Source organism: Halyomorpha halys, unplaced genomic scaffold (assembly GCF_000696795.3).
Source record: "Halyomorpha halys isolate HHAL.00 unplaced genomic scaffold, Hhal_1.1 Scaffold987.1, whole genome shotgun sequence".
Lineage (NCBI taxonomy): Eukaryota > Metazoa > Arthropoda > Insecta > Hemiptera > Pentatomidae > Halyomorpha > Halyomorpha halys.
Window position 1 is genome coordinate 65,697 of NW_027108701.1, and position 19,796 is coordinate 85,492.

Below are 19,796 nucleotides of genomic sequence, written 5' to 3' on the forward strand. Positions count from 1 at the left end.
TTTATAATTTCTTAATCCAATTTGAATAATAAATTTTATATATAATATTGATTAATATATTATTGATATAAAAACCCAGAGAAAAAATAACCAAGTACAAAACAGTGGGGAAAAAGGGAAAAAAAATTAATATTTTTTAGAAAAATTTCCAAGAGCAGTATATATATGAAAACATATAATTTAATCAATTTGACTAGAATGAAAATGTGTTCTTTATTTTTAATTAAATCAAATATTTTTTTTTTTATATATTAGATTATTTGTAATCAATAAGACACTGGAGCACCTTTTCTGTTCCAAGAATCAGGTCCAGTGAGAACAGTTAACAATTTTATTTCGTTAGTGAGGAAACATGAGGCTTAGTTAATTTATTTTTTAAATACTTGTAAATGTTTATCTACCTAATTAGGCTTCTATGATATTTATATTATTCCGGTATTAAATATATTAGGATGAGCCAAGGATAGTTGAATTTCCTAACCATCTGAGCATGTTTATTCAGGAAATAGGCTATGTATAACTAAAATATATGTCAAGGATTATTTGAAAGGGAGTTTAATCAAAGTTTCCCATTTCAAATATAAGGTATTAACACTAATTTCCAAACAGTGATAATTCACTATTCATTCATTTTAATATGAATAATATAATTATACTTTTTATGTCAAAACTAAGCACAATAAATACAAAAACATTGCTTATTCATTCATTCCTATTCCCAAAACTTGATACAAGAATTTATTAAATAAAATTCAATTTTAAAATTGTAATAATTGCATTCACTACCTGCCTACCTTGTGATGCTACAGCCTTACAAGGGCCATCTCCATAATCAAATCCTAATCTGAATTACTCTCGCACACAATTGTAAGCATACCTGCATCCAATATTGTAGTAACACTGAAATTCAAGACATTATTATTAACCATTACAATCAAAAATTCAAAATAGAATATTAAATGAACATATAATACAAAACAAAGACACGTAAAAGAACAAACAGTAATTTTTATGAGTACATGGCATTTATTAATAACAATTTTGGTATAGCGTTAACGATACCTCTTGGGTACATTTATACTTAATTTATAATTATACTGTATTTGATGGACAAAGGCTAAACCTCAAACCATAATGCTTATATAAAAAGTGAAGTGAAAAAACATAAATAAATAATCCAAAAATATAGAAATGAATATATAAAAAATCAACCAAGGAGATGCTACAGGTGGTAGTTACAAAAACCTAACAAAATATAGAGTCAACTATTTATCACCAGGTATATTATATAAAGAAAATATAGTTAACACATATTAGTTTCTAAATGGCATATGAGTCATCTTGATTTATCGTAAAGTCAACCATCAATATATAATAAATTCTAGACATTCTATCTATAAAATATTACTTGTCTATACACTAACAAGTCATTGATAGACTTTTTTTAATTTTTGACATAAATATTGCAAATTAGATTATTTTAAATAATTAATTTCACTATTGTGTTCTTTTCCTATATACTTTTAAAAATCTATTTATACACTTTATCTCTTACTGATCTCCATATTTATAAAGAGAATTTTTCAGCTGAAGATTTCCTTTAGGTATATTAAATTAATTACAAAAATATATATTATTTAATTCAACCGTGTATATATCACTGTTTTATTTTATTTTAATAATAGAAAAAAAATAGATCGTTATTATTTTTTATGTTTTAATATGATGTCATAGAAACTATCATTTGATGGTGAAGTGATTTTAATAAATGAGGATGGTTCATAATGAAAAATTATTATATACATGTGTATGTGTTTTTGTACTCCATTGATAAATAGGAATATGCAAATTATAAGACATAACCATTTTATAATAACCAGTAAAGTAATTCTAAAGCTAAGCAATATAAAAATATACTAAATTAAAGCTTTATTTATGAATTCTTTTAAAGTTTCGGTCAAAGAATAGAAAAGTAATCTACAGACACAAGAAGTAAACAGAACAGTTGGCAGTTATTAACAACTAAAAACAGTTATACAATGAATTTCATTGTATAGAAAGTATGTAATGTCGGTCAAGAGAGTAAAAAATATATATAATAAAGTATGTGTGTATGATAACATCTAAACAGATGAGAGCATTCAAGCATTAGATAATACCCTTCAAAAACAAAACAAATAACTTTTAACAAAATTTATCAATATCAATTGTAGAAAGAGACTATTTATTAGAATAAGTTATAAATTGTTTTCTAGCAAATTACGAGACAACATCAAAATATATGGTTATTAATTAAATAATGATGAAATGTAGTCATTTCAACAATACAAATCAATATGGTTATAATATAAAAAATATTAATAAACAATTCAAAAAAACACAGCAATCTAAGCTAATAAAGAAGATATTCCGTTATGTTAACTTAGACTTAGACCACTAGGAGCGACTGCGGCGCAACCTGCCATGAAGTTACAATACCCACACAACTATTATTCTGACAATTATGAGCTGCAATTTTTTTTTCAGATGACCTTAATCAATACAAATAACTTATAATCATTTTCTACTGATATATTTTGAAGTTGTCGAATATCGGCCGATCGGAAGACCATAATGCGACCTGGATTAAACTTGCTTCTCGCAATCACCGTTTCACGTCTTCGTGCAACTAGGGCAGTACTCGAGTCCGAAATCATACTTACTTGGCGTTGGGGCTACCGTGATCAGGAAGGCGGTTCCCCCTGGGCGAGGCTCTTCCATTGCACTTCGGTCGGGCTGACCCCTGCGAATACCCCAAATGTGGGTATCTCGAACGCGCAATTTTTGTTAGTCGGGGACTGCGTTCGCGCTGTTCCCCTGTAATGGAATTCTAAATAACAGGAAATGTAGGATTCATTCGGGGTTTATTTATCGGTTTGAATGATGGGAATTCCGACAGCTATTATGAATATTGGAAGGTTATTATACACTGAATTATACGTCGGGGTAATTAAATTAATGAAGGTTATGTGGTATTATTTCTATGGACTTTTATTATCTGTCACCTTATTTATATATATTCACGTTATATCTTTTCTTTTGGTCTCATCATAAAAATAATTTAAATCGAAGGTAATTGGACAACATGTATTGTATGTTATACGTTTTTGATAAAGTTTCAAAATTAAATTATCAATATCCTTAATATAAATAGTTAAACATTTAAAAATTTAGTCTGTACAGTACACTTCATTATTTTTGAATATATCTATATTCAATTTATCTATACTTAACATCCCCTAATAAAAAATTAATTTTCAAACACGTTCCTCAACCATATTGTAAAAAAATGAAAAAAGTAGCCTCCTATTCATTAGTCAAAATTTGACCACAGTCCGACAAACGCAGATCAAAATTGGTTCCTTGATTTCAATAGCGTAAAATGAAAGTAAATACACAAAACTTCCCTGTGTGAGAAAAAAATACAGTTAAAAAAATAATTAATGTTAATAAATATTTAATCGATTTCTCGTTGAAATAATAATTTCTTACTTAGTTTTAAAGACCCTGAGATACCTTTAAAAAAATGTCCTTAATGCTTTTACGCCCTCCAGCAATAAAAGAGTAAATCAAAACAATTAGCTATAGTAAGTAGAAACTAATAGCTAAAATTGCAATGGATACGATATTTGTTTATCATCGTTCATTCATGAATGAAAAAGTCTTTCTCTTTATTTTTTAGATGTCTTAAGACTGGACTTACACCACTTTAACAATAAACAAACCCCGTTATCGAGAGGATTGTTGAGTGGGGAAATAAATAAGACAGCCTGTTACTAAGTGCACAGGTTGTAAATATTTTATACATATAGTCTACATAAGATATTATAGTGTATGATAGATAATTATCCGGGACAGCGCGAACGCAGTCCCGACTAACAAAAATTACGCGCCCGAGATACCCACATTTGGGGTATTCGCAGGGGTCAGCCCAATCGAAGTGCAATGAAAGAGCCTCACCCTGGGGGAACCGCCTTCATGATCACGGTAACCCCCACGCCAGGTAAGTATGCTTTAGGTCCTCCTGAGTCGGATAATCATGACGTCAGGATTAGAAACGATTCTGAGAAACCGGCCGAATCACTTACGTGTCAACATCGGAATATTTCCAAAAGGAAATATGTCTTATGCTGACGAAAAATAAACAAAGAAATATAACATACTCATCTAAAGTTTACGTTGATGATTCTCATGAAAACGGAAGAAAATACGACAAACTACGATTTCTACATTCACGTGAACCTCTACCGGTTTCGTAATTAGATTACCAGGCAGCGCTGCACTCGCTAACAAAGAAGGTTAATGCTCTCTCTACTTTCTCAAAAATTAACTAGAAATTCATCGATACTCATTTAAACCTGTAATAACTTTTATGATATACCGATATAATACAAAAATAAATGGGCACCCAAAATATTTCCAATAATATGATTCAAAAATAAGAACTATGTGACTTTCAATACACTCCAAACACAATTGAACACTGTAATTTATTTTTTTCTTCCTGGTATATTTTAACTGACAGTAGTTTATTTTAAAAAATAAAAAGAATACTTTTACATTGGTATTTTGTCAAATTTTGTATATTTCTCTAATGAAAATAAGAAATTTTGCCTAAGTGGTAAAACAAAACATTACCTTTTACTATCCAGTCTTTTACTATATAATCATTATTTTATTATTATAACCAAGGTGGTGAATAATCATAATACAAATAAATAACATTTTAACAAATTTATCATTTCTGGTTAGTGATACCTCAGTTTGATAAAAACATTAGTGTAAAATTGTGTAATGGCTCACATAAATCCATAGCTTTTATTATATATTGATAAAATATATAAATAATGTCACCAAAATACTACTTTTAATAATCAATATGATTAAAAAATAATCAAGAGCAAGGGAATGTAAATAAAATTGTATTATTACTGCAGGAAAATAAAATAATTGAAATTTCTTTAATATTCAATAGTCATTTTCTTCCAGGTTAATGATACTGTAAACAGTTTGTTGAAAATTGGAGTTAAAACTTTTATCATGTTTAAATATTGCGAAAAAAAAATTAAATTAATAAATTCAGCATTGAAGAGAGACAACCACCACTGAGCATGGAAGGTTTGGAGATTCCATAAGGATTAATTTACAAACAAAACAAAAAAAAATTGATTGTAATTGTTATTCAATTAAGGAAAAAGTATTAATTACTTTACATAAACGAGTAGTTTTAAAAAAAGTGAGCATACACTAACTTAAAACTCATTTGCAGCTAGTAATAACTCTATGCAAAGCTTATAATTGTTGATTGGATAGTGACACAATCGAATATTTGCTATTCATTTGGTAGTATCAAGAGTTGGCATTTAATCATTATAATTTCATCTCAGACAAAATATGGATAAACAAAATAGGCCAACTATCAAGATATAACACTTTTTGGTATAATCAAATACTGTAAGATGATCCCCTTAACTATAAGCATGACTAAATTTGAAATAAATAAAATTCTCTATAAAGATACAAAATAATATAGATCCTTAGCACTAGCAAATAATTGGTGCCTCATAATGATTGTTTGCAAAGTGTTCAAAACATTCATATCGCACTGAAAATTGGATACTTCCAAAAACAATATTATCAACTATAGTAAACATGAAATTTTACTAGGAAAAAAAATTGTGTTAAAATATTTCATTTATTCCTGTACTGTAGCAAGGACTTAATTATTTCAATTTTCAGTATCACACAATTGTCAAATTTTGTTTAAATTTTAAAACATGTGTATGATGGATAGCAATAAAATGGGGATTCTGGTATAACTTTAAAAAGAAAATATTTTAAAAGACACTGTACAAATTGACATGAAGTAAAGGCCAAGTTCATGAATAATGTAAAAATTTGTTATGATTCTTGATCTTCATTTCATCTTGTACAATGTCTACTAGATGACTGTTACTATTAATTTTAAGATTTAATAAATTGAGAGATTAGAAGAAAAGACAAAAATTAAACAAAGATCAATAATGAACGGCTACTGTCGATACTCTAAATATGAATGTCCATCTCTACATGTAAAAAAAAAGATCGGATGTATACAGTATGCACAACCATCATGACAACAAATCCATGAAAGAATATTTACTATACTAATTTTATTAGACTTGTTATTTTGTATTTCATGGGGTTGATAATAAATAATAACCTAAAGATATACTGGTTACTAGTACCATTGTATTTAATTATGTTTTTCAAGTATTTATTATGCAATCTGTTTCCCATGCTTTTTACTAAAACGATGTGAAATAAATTAATAAATAAGTATTGTGCTAAGCATTTTTTCTTGATAATTAAATCAGTCCTTGAGATAGGCCATCAACTTATTAAAATATAAAACTCTTTCAAATTGAGGAATGTAATCAACCTTATTTGATGATAATGAACTGAGATTTAGACCAAACTTTTGACCAGAAAATGAGCTAAGTGTCAGAAACATAACGACCCAATAAGTAATACTATGGTTGAAAGATTATTGAATATTGCATTATAGATAATTTGGAACATTGGAGGCAAAAAATATAGCACATATTTTAAGTTTACTAAATAAAAGATTCCTTATTAATTACATCAAATTAGATTAACGCTTGTTGTATAGAGGTTTTCCTAAATGAAAATTAATAAGTATTGCTTAACACGACTTAAATATTTCACTTTGCTGGGATGGGTCAAATGAAGAGGGACTTACATGATTATATCAGAATATGGAAAATAATGATAAAAGCTGAATTAACAGGTATTGACCTTAAACACTTTCTATGGCTAATGAAATTTTTTTTTAAAAGTTTAAGACAAAAAAATAAACAATAGATTGGAGAATAATTGATTGTAGAAACTGATCATTAGCTAAGCTATATAATGACTTAATTTATAGAAAGCAACTTCCACACTACAGGATAGAAGATGAAAGGTTAATCAAAATTAGGTAAGTATCAATTTAGTACATAATGAAAAGAAAATTACTTCATCAGCACCTATTATTATTACTATAACACTAAAATATGTATTATTTTTGATATACAAATTAATTTGCAGTTAGTTAAATTAATTTACTAGAGTAATACACTTTTATTATTTAATAATACTTCAGTAGAACATTATTTTTTTAAATATAAAACACTGTGATATGCTCCAAAAGAAAAACTACATGCTTTAATATTAACATATGACGAACTGATTAAGGGTACTAAAATTAAGGGTGAAGTATTTGATATACACAAAACATACCCTAACACTCAGCAATACTTAACAGCTATTTATTTATTTTTATAAAGTAAATAAATTAATTAAAAATACTAAGTTATTCTGTACTTTATAACTCACATTAAATTATTTTTAGTTAAGTAGAAAAGAATACTAAGTTTATATGAAAATTTAATCACTACTGGAAGAAATAAGTAAATATTTTCTATTTACTTATTTCTAATTATATGTATGTTTCATGTTTAAGTTTTTTCCATTTTTTAAAATTGATTTTTTGAAAGTTCAATGGGAAGGATGAATTATATAAAAGAAATATAAGATCGATAAATATTAAACTATGAGTAATCCAAATCTACACCCAAAGAAAAGATATTATAATAGTTAGCTAATCAAACTAGATGAAGGTTGAATTTATTTTTATGTTATCATTATCCTTGAGCTAATATTTTTTTTATTTACTCACTTCTAAAATCAAAATTATGCGAATACACCAAGAAGAACGAGAAGTTGACAGACAAGATTTAGTACATTCTGAATAACACATATTTTAGACTAAATGTGTTAAGACTAGGAGATTCTTAAACCTTCTATGAGATATTTATCTTCTTTTCAAGTTAATCTTTTATTAATACTGGATTAAAGTCCTGTTTCTTAAATATTCCAAGAAATACTTTTGTTGTAAATAATAGAGGCTCTTCAGCTTAATATTTTGACCATCCATACATCAGATCTACTTAAGCATATTACCTTATCCAGAGATGGCTCAAAGCCTCAAAAATTCCGTTTTAATAACTATATCATTGCAGATTGGAGGATACTAGAGGAAAATAGTCCGGTTGGCAGTCAATGCATTGTTTTCAAGTATTTATTTAAGTTTATTTCAAGTAATTATTTAAGTTTTTTCTATTTTATCATTTCTGGAAATTGACTTTTGTGACTTCTGTTGGTGATAAATTGAAGGATCGAGGTAATACCTTAATAACTTAGAATGAGCTAGTGTGTTTTCAGCTATGCTGGGTAGTTAGATTGTAATTAAATTAAATTTATAAAAATATTACAATTTTAAATGTACAGTAGTTAAAGCTGAAAGTTATTTTAATTTTATATCCTTAATTAAAGATTTTTAAAGCTTTCAATGAATGACTGACTGGCTTAATTTGTTTAGTTTTTTGTCATGACTAAGAATGGCAGATCATATGGCTTTTATAGAAGCCTGAAAAATGGTGGTTTCCTCTGTATGCTTCAAGTAACTCAGATTACTTACTGGTATGTCATTCGTGTATTTGGTTCACTATTCTTCTCAACTGCCTTTAGTGGTTTTTTCTTCTGTAATAAAAGTAGTAGACCTGTGAAGGTTCTGTTTTAGATCTAAGTTACACCCCAAGGGTCTAAATTGACTCTTGAGTTTAGTAACAGTTCAGTATGGTATCAGATGAAAGGTAAAAGTAATAAAGTAACATTTTTGTGAAGATATTTTTTTTTCAATACTGAAGTATAGATTTAATTCAGGAACAGGTAAATAGAAAAACAAACATATATTCAAAAAAATATTACTTGATCACTGCTACCTCTATTCTGAAGGTATGATTGAAGGTCACTAGTAACATTAAGAAAAAATTCACCATTTCTATACTGATTCAAGAAAATTTGAATTTCTAGCTTGTCTGCATTTAATGTTACTTTGGTGTTTACTAAATACCATATTCATACAAATAAAAGTTGAACCCCAAGTTTTAAATTATTTGTAGGAAAAATATATGGAAAGAGGGATAAAGATTAAATTACAAATAAGAAATAAGTTTTCAAATTGAATGTACTTATATACAAAAAAGAAACCGTGCTTAAATTTGATACTACATAGATAATTAATGTCATAACATCATAAATTATTACGATGCGTTAAAATGAGTAAATATCTTTTAATTTCTGTCTAAATTTACCTAATTCGTCAATTGCTTAACTGATTGAATTAATTGATGATTAACTAACCAATATTCTTTCCATTTTGAATAAATATTACCTTCATTTTCTTTCTCAACTCTCATTAAACAAATAAACTTTTCCTTAACTATAATACCATTAATGGCCCCACTTTGAACAAAATTTTTCATTAAATTTTATTCCCTCTCTATCAGAATTCTGACAATAGTAAAAATGTTTAATAAATATTGCAGTTAGAAATTAGTTTTCTATTAAATCATTTCTATTTTACACTTGTAGAAGGAAATGAGGGGTGGTCATCTACAATTGCTCCATTTGGATGACATTGAATGGGGCATCTGAATAGAATAGCACATATATGGCTCATTCTAAGACTTATAACCCCAATAAAACCTGCCCTTGACACCAGATAAGACATTGAAAAAAATATTATGATAATAAATATCATTTATATTGTAAATTTATTTTAAGAGGACATGTTCCAGAAAGTAAACTTCTTTTTAAAAAAATTATCAATTAATCTCTCAGATGAGTTTTGCCCAAATGTCGAAGAATTTGCGGTGATCTGTTTAAGAGTTATACAAAAAATTAAATTAGTAGAAATTTCATCTAGTCAAACATCTTCAGAGTTAGATTAATTATTCAATATATGCTTCAGAGTTTCTATAGAATGATGCTGGCTGAACATGCACATTATTCTTATTGCTTCCACAATCTTGTTTTTTAAGGTGGAACTGTTTATTCAAAGCTGCAATGATATATTGGAAGAAGATATTTGACCATATGAAGTAGATTGGAGGAAGATAGTTCGGGAGGCGGTCAATAAAGGTAACAAAATAGTAACAAAAAACTATTTATTGTTAACCAATGTTTCATCCCACTTTTCAGAACTTCGTGAGGGCTATCTTCCTCCAATCTACTTCATTTGGTCAACTATCTTCTAATATGAATAAATAAACACCTGCCCTGATGAAGCTCTGCAATGTGGCAGAGCTTCCAATTAATCTAACTCTGAAGATGTTTGACTAGATGAAATTTCTACTAATTTAATTTTTTGTATAACTCTTAAACAGATCACTGCAAATTCTTCGACATTTGGGCACAACTCATCTGAGAGATTAATTGATAATTTTTTGAAAAAGATGTTTACTTTCTGGAACATGTCCTCTAAATTTAAAACTTGGGGTTCAACTTTTATTTGTATGAATATGGTATTTAGTAAACACCAAAGTAACATTAAATGGAGACAAACTATGAAATTCAAATTTTCTTGAATCAGTATAGAAATGGTGAATTTTTTCTTAATGTTACTAGTGACCTTCAATCATACCTTCAGAATAGAGGTAGCAGTGATCAAGTAATATTTTTTTGAATATATGTTTGTTTTTCTATCTACCTGTTCCTGAATTAAATCTATACTTCAATATTGAAAAAAAAAATATCTTCACAAAAATGTTACTTTATTACTTTTACCTTTCATCTGATACCATACTGAACTGTTACTAAACTCAAGAGTTAATTTAGACCCTTGGGGTGTAGCTTAGATCTAAAACAGAACCTTCACAGGTCTACTACTTTTATTACAGAAGAAAAAACCACTAAAGGCAGTTGAGAAGAATAGTGAACCAAATACACGAATGACATACTAGTAAGTAATCTGAGTTACTTGAAGCATACAGAGGAAACCACCATTTTTCAGGCTTCTATAAAAGCCATATGATCTGCCAGTCAGTCATTCATTGAAAGCTTTAAAAATCTTTAATTAAGGATATAAAATTAAAATAACTTTCAACTTTAACTACTTTACATTTAAAATTGTAATATTTGTATAAATTTAATTTAATTACAATCTAACTACCCAGCATAGCTGAAAACACACTAGCTATTCCAAGTTAATAAGGTATTACCTCGATTCTTGAATTTATCACCAACAGAAGTCACAAAAGTCAATTTCCAGAAATGATAAAATAGAAAAAACTTAAATAATAGTAATACTATGATAGTCTCCCTTAGTTATAAAATAAATACCCTCCAATAACGAGACTAACAGAATGAAAATTAACAAAGAAATAAAACATAGAAGTAATATGAGATATAACAGTTGTAATTATAACAGATATGGTAGTAAAAAAAAAAAAAATGGATATTTAGATGGTTGACCTTATGTTAAATCAAAATGGTCCAGGTCAGAAAAAAAAATAATTTGTTACATACAGGACATTGTTTGATAAACTATAACTAAACTGATTAAAGAGGAACTTCCAATTTTTATGTAACAGTATTATAAATTTCATGAAATAACAGATCTTTCATGAAATAAAATAATTATCTTAATATAAATGATGGCCTGAGCAACACTAGTATAATTAATATACAACTCTGTTCATTAATGATATCAATGATATAATAAATAAAGAATAAGAAATGTATGATGGTATGACTAATAATTAGTAATGCAATCAAATTCTTGATGAGTTATTCAGTTGTCTAACAATGTCCCTTTATAACAAACAAAGGCATGGTAAAAAGTTTTTAATACTTACTTCAGCAGCTTCCCCATCTCAATTAATTCCTATGTTTAAAACTATACCCGGCATAAGGACACAATCCACGATTATTAGCACAACTACACTCATGAAACTTACAGCAATGAGGGAGGCGCGAAAAACCCCAAGCACAACCTACCCAAAGGTCAAAGGAATTCCCCGGAAAAGGGCCCAATTGAATTGCGCTCTTCCGAGAATCGAAACCTTAGGAAGCTTAGTTTTAATAACTTCATTAATGAGATAATAGCGTAAATTTATTTATAACGTATATTTAGATACAAGCATATTTGCAATAATTGTTCTCAAAGCTTTTAGAATCCAAGAAAAGGTACTCTAGGTAAGGTATTTCATTATATATACTGTTGAAAGTTATATATAAGTATTAAATATATGAGAGGAAGATGTTTGGGGTGCGGTCTTTTTCTTTCCAGAACTTTAATTTTTTAATTAAAGTTCCTTTAATTACTATTCAATGAAAATATTCATAGTTCTTTGTTTTGTTTTTTGCATTATATAACTTTTAAGTTTTTTAATTCCTTGATCATGTCATTCTACTTACATATTTAAATACCTATATATACATATACGTTTTATTTTCCACTTCTTTCATCACTTTATTTTTTTTATTTTCATTCTGTATTATTATTTACTTGTATTATTCTGTTTATATTTTCTCTTTTCATTTTGTATTTATTGGTTGTTATATTACTCTTTGTTCTTAACCCTGATTAAGGTTTGTAACTGGCTGAAAAGTTGGCACTATTAAATAAGCTCTTTCATCTTATTTGTGTTATTTACGGACAGCACCCCCAACCATCTTCTCCTCATATATATTTTCTACGATCAGCTATCTTCTCATCATTATAAGTATTAAGTATTTCACAAATACCTTATAAAATGTTATAAAAACCTAACATTTTCCTGTCCCTTTGACTAGTTATCTTTTAAATCTAAAATCTAGAAATCGCTTTTTGCTTTAAACCAAGATCACCTTTCTTCAGTAATAACAAACGGTCAAATAATAATCCTTCAATAAAAAATTATTTGATAAATTTAATTTATTTTCAGCCCACCAATAAAAAAAAAAAAATGCCACTCAAAGCAAATATTATGGATATATGGAAGTATTTTGTATGAAAAAACTACGGATCTAAAACTAATAATTTAAAATTGTAGTAAGAAGATAGTTCGGTGCTGATCAATAAAGGTATCAAAATAGTAGATAAAAAATGTTTATTGTTAACCAACGTTTCGCCTCAATTTGCAGGCCTTCGTCAGAGCTGTCTTGATTGAAAGAATATTCTATCAACTGAGTTGTCATCTTTCTTTCTAGCGAGACAGCCCAGACGAAGACCTGCAAAGTTGGACGAAACGTTGGTTAGCAATAAACAGTTTTTTCTACTACTCCGGTACCTTTATTGACCGCCCGGACAATCTACTTCTTAGAGTCAACTATCTTCTTCCAATATATTTATAAATAAGATATATACTAGTTTCTTATAAGGATGACACGAAAGGATTAATATTCTTTCAAGCAAGACAGCCCTGATGGAAGCCCTGCAGAGTGGGGGCTAAACGTTGGTGAACAATAAACAGTCTTTTCTACTATTTTAATACCTTTAATGACCACCACCCGGACTATTTTACTACAATCTATCTTCTTGCAATAATAATTTAAAAATAAAATATACACTAGTTTCTTATAAGAAATAATACTTATAACTGGAGTAATAATTAAATTAGTTAAACTATTGGACAATAAATTTTAATTGGTAATCATGTAAACAATGTAATAATCCAGGACTAAAAGATCTTTTTGACTAATAAGACTAAAAGATCCTTTTTGCGTGAACGGGGGGGGACTAATGATTTACGCGGAATTGTTATATAAGTAATATTTAATAATATAACTTCGGGAGTGAAGAAATATAGTTAAATAAAAACGAATTCAATTAGAGTGACAGAAAAAACTACTAATTTCCTAACCAAAATGTTTAAGATTTCGATTAGATATGATTCCTGTATTATAACTCGATTAAACCCCGTCATTTTAATCGATATCAGGATTTACATCGAATGAACCAAACAAAGGCCATGACATAATCTTGTATACAGATGATAGTATAGGTCACAAAAATTTTGATAATAGTCATGGTTTTATAATTTTTATTTTGTCATTGCACAGAACTGATGTATTTCCAATTAATTTACTATAATTTACTTTTTTTTGTAATATTCGTCCCATGGAGCTTGCGTGTAATTCTTAAATTTATTTTTAATAAATATAAATGAAATTTTGATTCAAAACATAAATTTATTTTATTTTTTTCTTAGATGGGCAACGGTCAAAGTTTTTGTGGGGATAAACTTCTTCTTTATGATGAGGCCTGTTTACATATCAAAATTGATAGTGCTGTCCCGCTGAAACTTTATATACAATCTTCAGAATGTTTTCAGGTCTAAAATTAAATATTTATCTTTAGTTCAAATTGATTATATATGTGTATAGTAGCATGTACATTTGTTCCCCATTTTAACCTCAAACTTTGTTTAGTGTGATGCTATTCCGTTGCCTGATCTCAGTAATCCAGTTGTGGTTTCGAGCACTTATCCTACTTTTCTTCAGTTAGTTAAAGAAAATGAAAACTTCTTCTCTTTTAATGAGTATGTAGTCAGAATTTTATATGAAACAATGTTCAAGTTGACTATCTCTTTGAGTTAATTTTATATTTAATTCTTTTTCTTAAATTTAGTAGCATATTTCACTTTGGACAACATGGACATTACAACGTAACTTTATCAGATGGGATTGATATCGTTGAAGATGTAACTCCAGAGGATGCCTATGCTCGTTAGTAAAATGAATCTTGTTGAACTTTTTTTTGTTTTTTACTCTTCTGATTGTTGTTTTGTTTTCAGCCTTAAAAATTGAGCTGTTAGCCCTATTTATTATCTTAGTTTTGTGGAGTGTTAATGCATTTGCTACATATCATTCATCAAGATTCGCTAGATATATCGATATCAGAGGTTTATTTCAAACTGGCTATTTTCGGGAATTGCAAAATGTAAGGCTAATTTTATACCTAATAATTCTGTTATTCATATTACATGGGACAATTGTTTAATGATTGTTTCTAATGCTCATATAGGATTTTGGCTCACCATCTGAAACTTCATCTGAACCTGCAGGTTTGATATCATCAACAGAAAGTGTTAGGAACAGTGCCCAAAACAGTAGAAATTCCAGAGTTCAAAGTTTAGATGCATTTAGAGGGTAAATTTTTATATAGTATTTTAAATTTATCATTACTATTTGTTTGGTCTTGAGTAGTACTGTTTTGAACTTCTTTAAGTGATTTTTAGAAAAATAGATTATTTTCATTCAATTCAAAAATTTTCTTAAATTATTCTATTACCTCACTTTAAGAAATATTTTTAATAATTTTAAGAAATTATGGTTATGTTTTGCTCGGCTTGATTTATGTATTATTAGAAGTAATACTGATTATGATTCTTGTAATACAACTAGAATGGTTAATTACCTGAATATACCATACCAAAAGGTAATATGTCTCCGAAAGTTTTAGTATCTTTTGAAACCCTTAAAAACTAAATTCACATAAATCAAAAATTAAAAACTTTTAGACTACGTTTGTGGAGGAAATTTTTTTTCTACTTATGTTCAGCTTTTCAAAAAATAAAAAACAAAAATTCATAGCTCATAACATTTTCACCCAAATCCAACAATATTACAATCGTTCGAATTGATAAATTTCCACCCATATCAATATCGTTTAGATTTTATGTCAGTATAATAGGAAAGAAGTAGTTTAAAACGATCTATAAGGATCATACAAATCAATCTGAGTGGTTTGTGAATATCTAAACTGCATGGAATGGTGCCAACTGTGTCTACATAAACAAATTAGAACCGGAGTTATAAAATGAAACGCTTGAGATGTGAGAAGTTTTATGTTTGAAACTACTTTTTTCCCCTTTCATCCATAAAATTTGAATGATATTGGTATGGGTTGAAAATTCAGCTTTCTATCGATTATAGTAATATTGGAATTTGAAAAAAAAAAAATGTTAGAAGCTGTGGATTTTTTTCTAATGTGAATTTCATTTTTGATTTGTGTGAATATTATAAATGAGAAGAAGATGGTTAGGAGTGTGGTCAGTGTAGAGCACAAATAATCCAAAAATTTATTTATTAGTCCCAACGTTTTGATAAGAATTGAAGCCTTCATCCGAACTAAGAACAAAACATAAGATAACAACCTTAATGAATTAGAAGAATTATTGCATGATTAGAAAATAAGAAGACTACTATCGTTATAGTTTCAAAATAGTATAACATTATAGTTTCAAACACATGTGTAGTCTAAGTATTATAAGAAGATAAAGGCTGTATGAGAATAGTAATAATAAAATTGAGTAAAAGGGAAGAACAAACAATAAAATACATTTGAAAATCTTGTTAGTAAATTTAGGTACAACATTATTTTTTAAAAGTGAGAAATAAAATATGTATGTAGGTAATTAAATATGTAAGTAATATAACAGGATTAAAAAAATAAAATATAAAGTTATATAATCCAAAATAAATAAACAAATATGATTAGTTTAGTTTAATAATAATTATTTAAAACTAAAGTTATGGGGGAAAAATAGAAAGAAAATATGTGTAACTTATGAAATATGTAATTAAAATACTAGAATGAAAGAAATAAAGTGATACAAGACCAAAGGAGTAATTAGTAAATATGACAATAGTAACATGTCGTGAACTAAACTTAATAATTTGAGTAAGGAAGAAGTAATAAAAATGGAATAGAGAAGGAGAAGGAGTGTAAAAGGAAATGAAACTTGTTCTTTCCTCTTATTTAATTTTAATTTTTCTTTTCTCTTGCAGCCTTTATCTTCTCATAATACTTCGACTATACATGTCTTTTAATACTATGAATGCATTTATAATGTTAGTTATTTTATAATCATTCAGTATATCCTTCTATTCATTGATTGTTATCTTGTTTTTTTGTTCTTAGCCTTTATGAAGACTTGAAATTCTGCCCAAAACGTTGCCAATAATAAATAAGTTTCTTGCTTATTTCTGTTCTTCACTGACCGCGCCCCCAATCATCTTCTCATTTACGAGGGTGGTCTGAAAAGTTTCTGAGTAGAAAAATTTTTCAGTCTCTTTGTAACTTTACACACTTCTCCCAGCGATGCTCCCATCTCTGTAACCTGTCCAAAAAGTACTCGTGTGTTTTTCTTTGCAAAATAATTGTTTACGAAGGTGATTGCCTTTTCATTTGTCAAAAATTTCTATCCTCCGAGCACAATTTTTAGATGAGGGAACAAAAAGAAGTCTCTTGGGGCTAGATCTGGTGAGTAAAGGAGATGGTCAAGCAGTTCAAACCATAATTCCTGGATTTTCACCATGGCAACCGCTGAGGTGTGAGACGGTGTGATGTCTTAGTGAAACAGGATTTTCTTTTTCTGCAAAATGTGGCCGTTTTTCCACAAGTTCTGCCTTCAGCTTGTCAAGTAATGATGCGTAGTATGCTCCTGTAATGGTTTTTCTTTTTTGAAGATAGTCAATTAAAATAACTTCATGACTATCCCAAAAAACAGTTGTCATCACTTTCCCAGCTGAGAAAACAGTTTTTGCTTTTTTTTGGAACGGGTTCCCCCTTTGCAGTCTACAGTTTGGAATGTATTTTTGTTTCGGGCGTATAATGGTGTATCCAAGTTTCATCAACAGTAATTAATCGGGTCTAAAACTTTGATTTACTGTGCCAACAGAGCATTGGAAATGTTCATTCGAACACATTTTTGGACTAATGTGAGCAAACGCAGCACCCAACATATGGACAGCTTTCTCATATCTTTACAGAGATAGGAGCATCGCTGGGAGAAGTGTGTAGAGGAGAATAATAAAAAATAAAAATTTCAGAAAAAATGTCTTATATTTTTGTTAGGTTGGAAAGTTTCACCCTCATATATATAACTATTAACTCATTTGTGATCTACAAACAATTTTATGATCTACTTTACTGAAAGTATCTTTTGATTTTTGTAAGTTTTTATGCATGTAATACTATCAACAACATTGTTTCTTATTACACTAAAAAAAAAAAAAATATTGATTGGTATTTAATATCATTTAGATATACACAGAGCAAAGGTGGCATACAATAATATAAATATATTTTTAAAAAAATTTCTCGGCTCCTGTGGTGCATTGGTAAGAACCTTCGGATAAGGGTGTCAAATATTTTCTAATCTAGTATCATCAAGAAAAGTTTTATTGAAATCAGTAATCCCAAATCAGTAGGCTTCTCTTGTTGGTTTTTATTCTCCAATTTTGGCTCAGAATTCTCCATTCTTAATAGAAATCCCGATTTCACTTTTCTTTATTTAATAGTAATCTTTACTCCTTATTAGATTTATTATTTTGTGTGTAATGTAATTGTATAATGTAAGCATGATTTTTTTTTCTTTAAATGTTATTTCTCTATCAAAGATGAAAACAAACAACACTGGTGAACTGTTAAATTGTGGGGATTCAGTGCTGATTTTAGAATAGATTATTCTGAAACAAATGTGGATATGAATATATGAAGCAATTCTGAACTGACACCACTCAAAGACAGTATCCTAATTATCTGGAAAGAGCATTTTGAGGAACTCCTAAAACAGAACAGATTGATGAGAAGACATTGTTTATTTAAAAGGCCTAGACTCAGAAGAAGTTGGTAGAACTGACATTATGACTGGAGAAATTACCATCTGCTTACTCAAAGTAGATAGGCCCTATGTGTAGACCTATTTTCTTATATGATGAATTAGATGAAGAATATTTATGGAACATTGTTAATGATACATACATTTTTATATCTGACTAAAATTACATTATTCACAATCCCTTGAACTGGTTTCATATTATTTTTGTATTAAAATTTAATTTAATATTTTGCTTTCATGTTGTATATTTAATTAATGGGATAGTTAATTAGTTTCATGTTTCAGATTGACAATAGTGCTGATGCTTTTTGTTAACTATGGAGGAGGGAAGTATAAATATTTTCAGCATACTCCTTGGAATGGTTTAACAATTGCAGATATAGTTTTCCCTTGGTAAACTGCTTTATTTTTATATTACCCTTATAAATTTTCCATATTTGTTTTAAACTATTTTTTAATGTAAATTACAGGTTTGCCTTTATCATGGGCATGAGTCTTCTTTTATCAGTTTCTGCTCTGTACCGCAATACAAATTCACGAAGTGCAGTATTTTTAAAAGTTTTTCTTCGGAGTTTGGTTTTAATAGTACTCGGTATTATGTTAAATTCTGTCAACCATGATGACATTTATAAAATAAGATTCCCTGGAGTATTGCAAAGGCTGGGTTTGTCATATTTCATAGTTGGTAGCATTGAAGTATTGTTTCTCCGTGCTCATCCAGCTGATTTGGTGAGTTTTTAACTTTAAGATTTCATATATATGTAGAGTTTTCTTTCAAAAGTTAATATATCCATTTCTGAAAAATAAAAGATCTTTTTTGGCAAATTTGAATTCTACATCGAAAATTTATTCATTTTATTTCAAAATTTGAACTTTCCTCTTTCAAATGTTATCAATCAGCATTTTCAATAAAAATTTAACTTGACTAAATCAGATGATCTCATAATATTTTTCTATAATATGGTTCCAAAAGTGGATATAACGAATTTTGATTAGAAACTCCTGATTTGTTTTCAATATGGACTTATAACATTAAATCTAATGGTTAATCTAACATTAAGTCTGGTATTTTTCTGTAACTTTCTTATTTCCAACTCTCAGCACTTACGTATGTTTCATCTCTGATCCTATTTTGAACAAATTTTTATATTTTATTTCTTCTTCACAAAATATATAATAAGTGAACAAGTTGTCTACTTTTTTTTAATATTTAATTTTTAATTTTATAATCTGTATTAGTTAATATAATATATAATTATATAT

The 19,796-nt window shown here is 28.2% G+C and overlaps 1 protein-coding gene and 2 non-coding genes across 4 annotated transcripts in view; 2 read left to right on the forward strand and 1 right to left on the reverse strand.

The window, feature by feature from the left end:
* Nucleotides 1-2,694: 2,694 nt before the first annotated feature.
* LOC112210428 (U1 spliceosomal RNA) lies at nt 2,695-2,858 on the forward strand. Its single transcript, XR_002945162.1, has one exon. It is a non-coding gene; the product is annotated as a U1 spliceosomal RNA (small nuclear RNA).
* A 1,030-nt stretch (nt 2,859-3,888) lies between these two features.
* Nucleotides 3,889-4,050, reverse strand: LOC112210423 (U1 spliceosomal RNA). The gene has a single exon (XR_002945158.1). It is a non-coding gene; the product is annotated as a U1 spliceosomal RNA (small nuclear RNA).
* A 9,820-nt stretch (nt 4,051-13,870) lies between these two features.
* LOC106687606 (heparan-alpha-glucosaminide N-acetyltransferase) overlaps nt 13,871-19,796 on the forward strand; it is a 12,673-nt gene continuing 6,747 nt past the window's right edge. Inside the window, exons 1-8 of one of the 2 annotated variants that reach the window (XM_024359731.2) lie at nt 13,871-14,039; nt 14,118-14,240; nt 14,338-14,447; nt 14,540-14,634; nt 14,703-14,848; nt 14,933-15,057; nt 18,819-18,926; nt 19,004-19,262. In XM_024359731.2, coding sequence (XP_024215499.1) covers nt 13,974-14,039; nt 14,118-14,240; nt 14,338-14,447; nt 14,540-14,634; nt 14,703-14,848; nt 14,933-15,057; nt 18,819-18,926; nt 19,004-19,262 — 1,032 coding nt within the window. In that variant the 5' untranslated portion in view covers nt 13,871-13,973. Of the gene's footprint in view, nt 14,040-14,117; nt 14,241-14,337; nt 14,448-14,536; nt 14,635-14,702; nt 14,849-14,932; nt 15,058-18,818; nt 18,927-19,003; nt 19,263-19,796 lie in introns of both variants that reach the window. The other variant, XM_014431589.3, reaches the window with a different exon arrangement.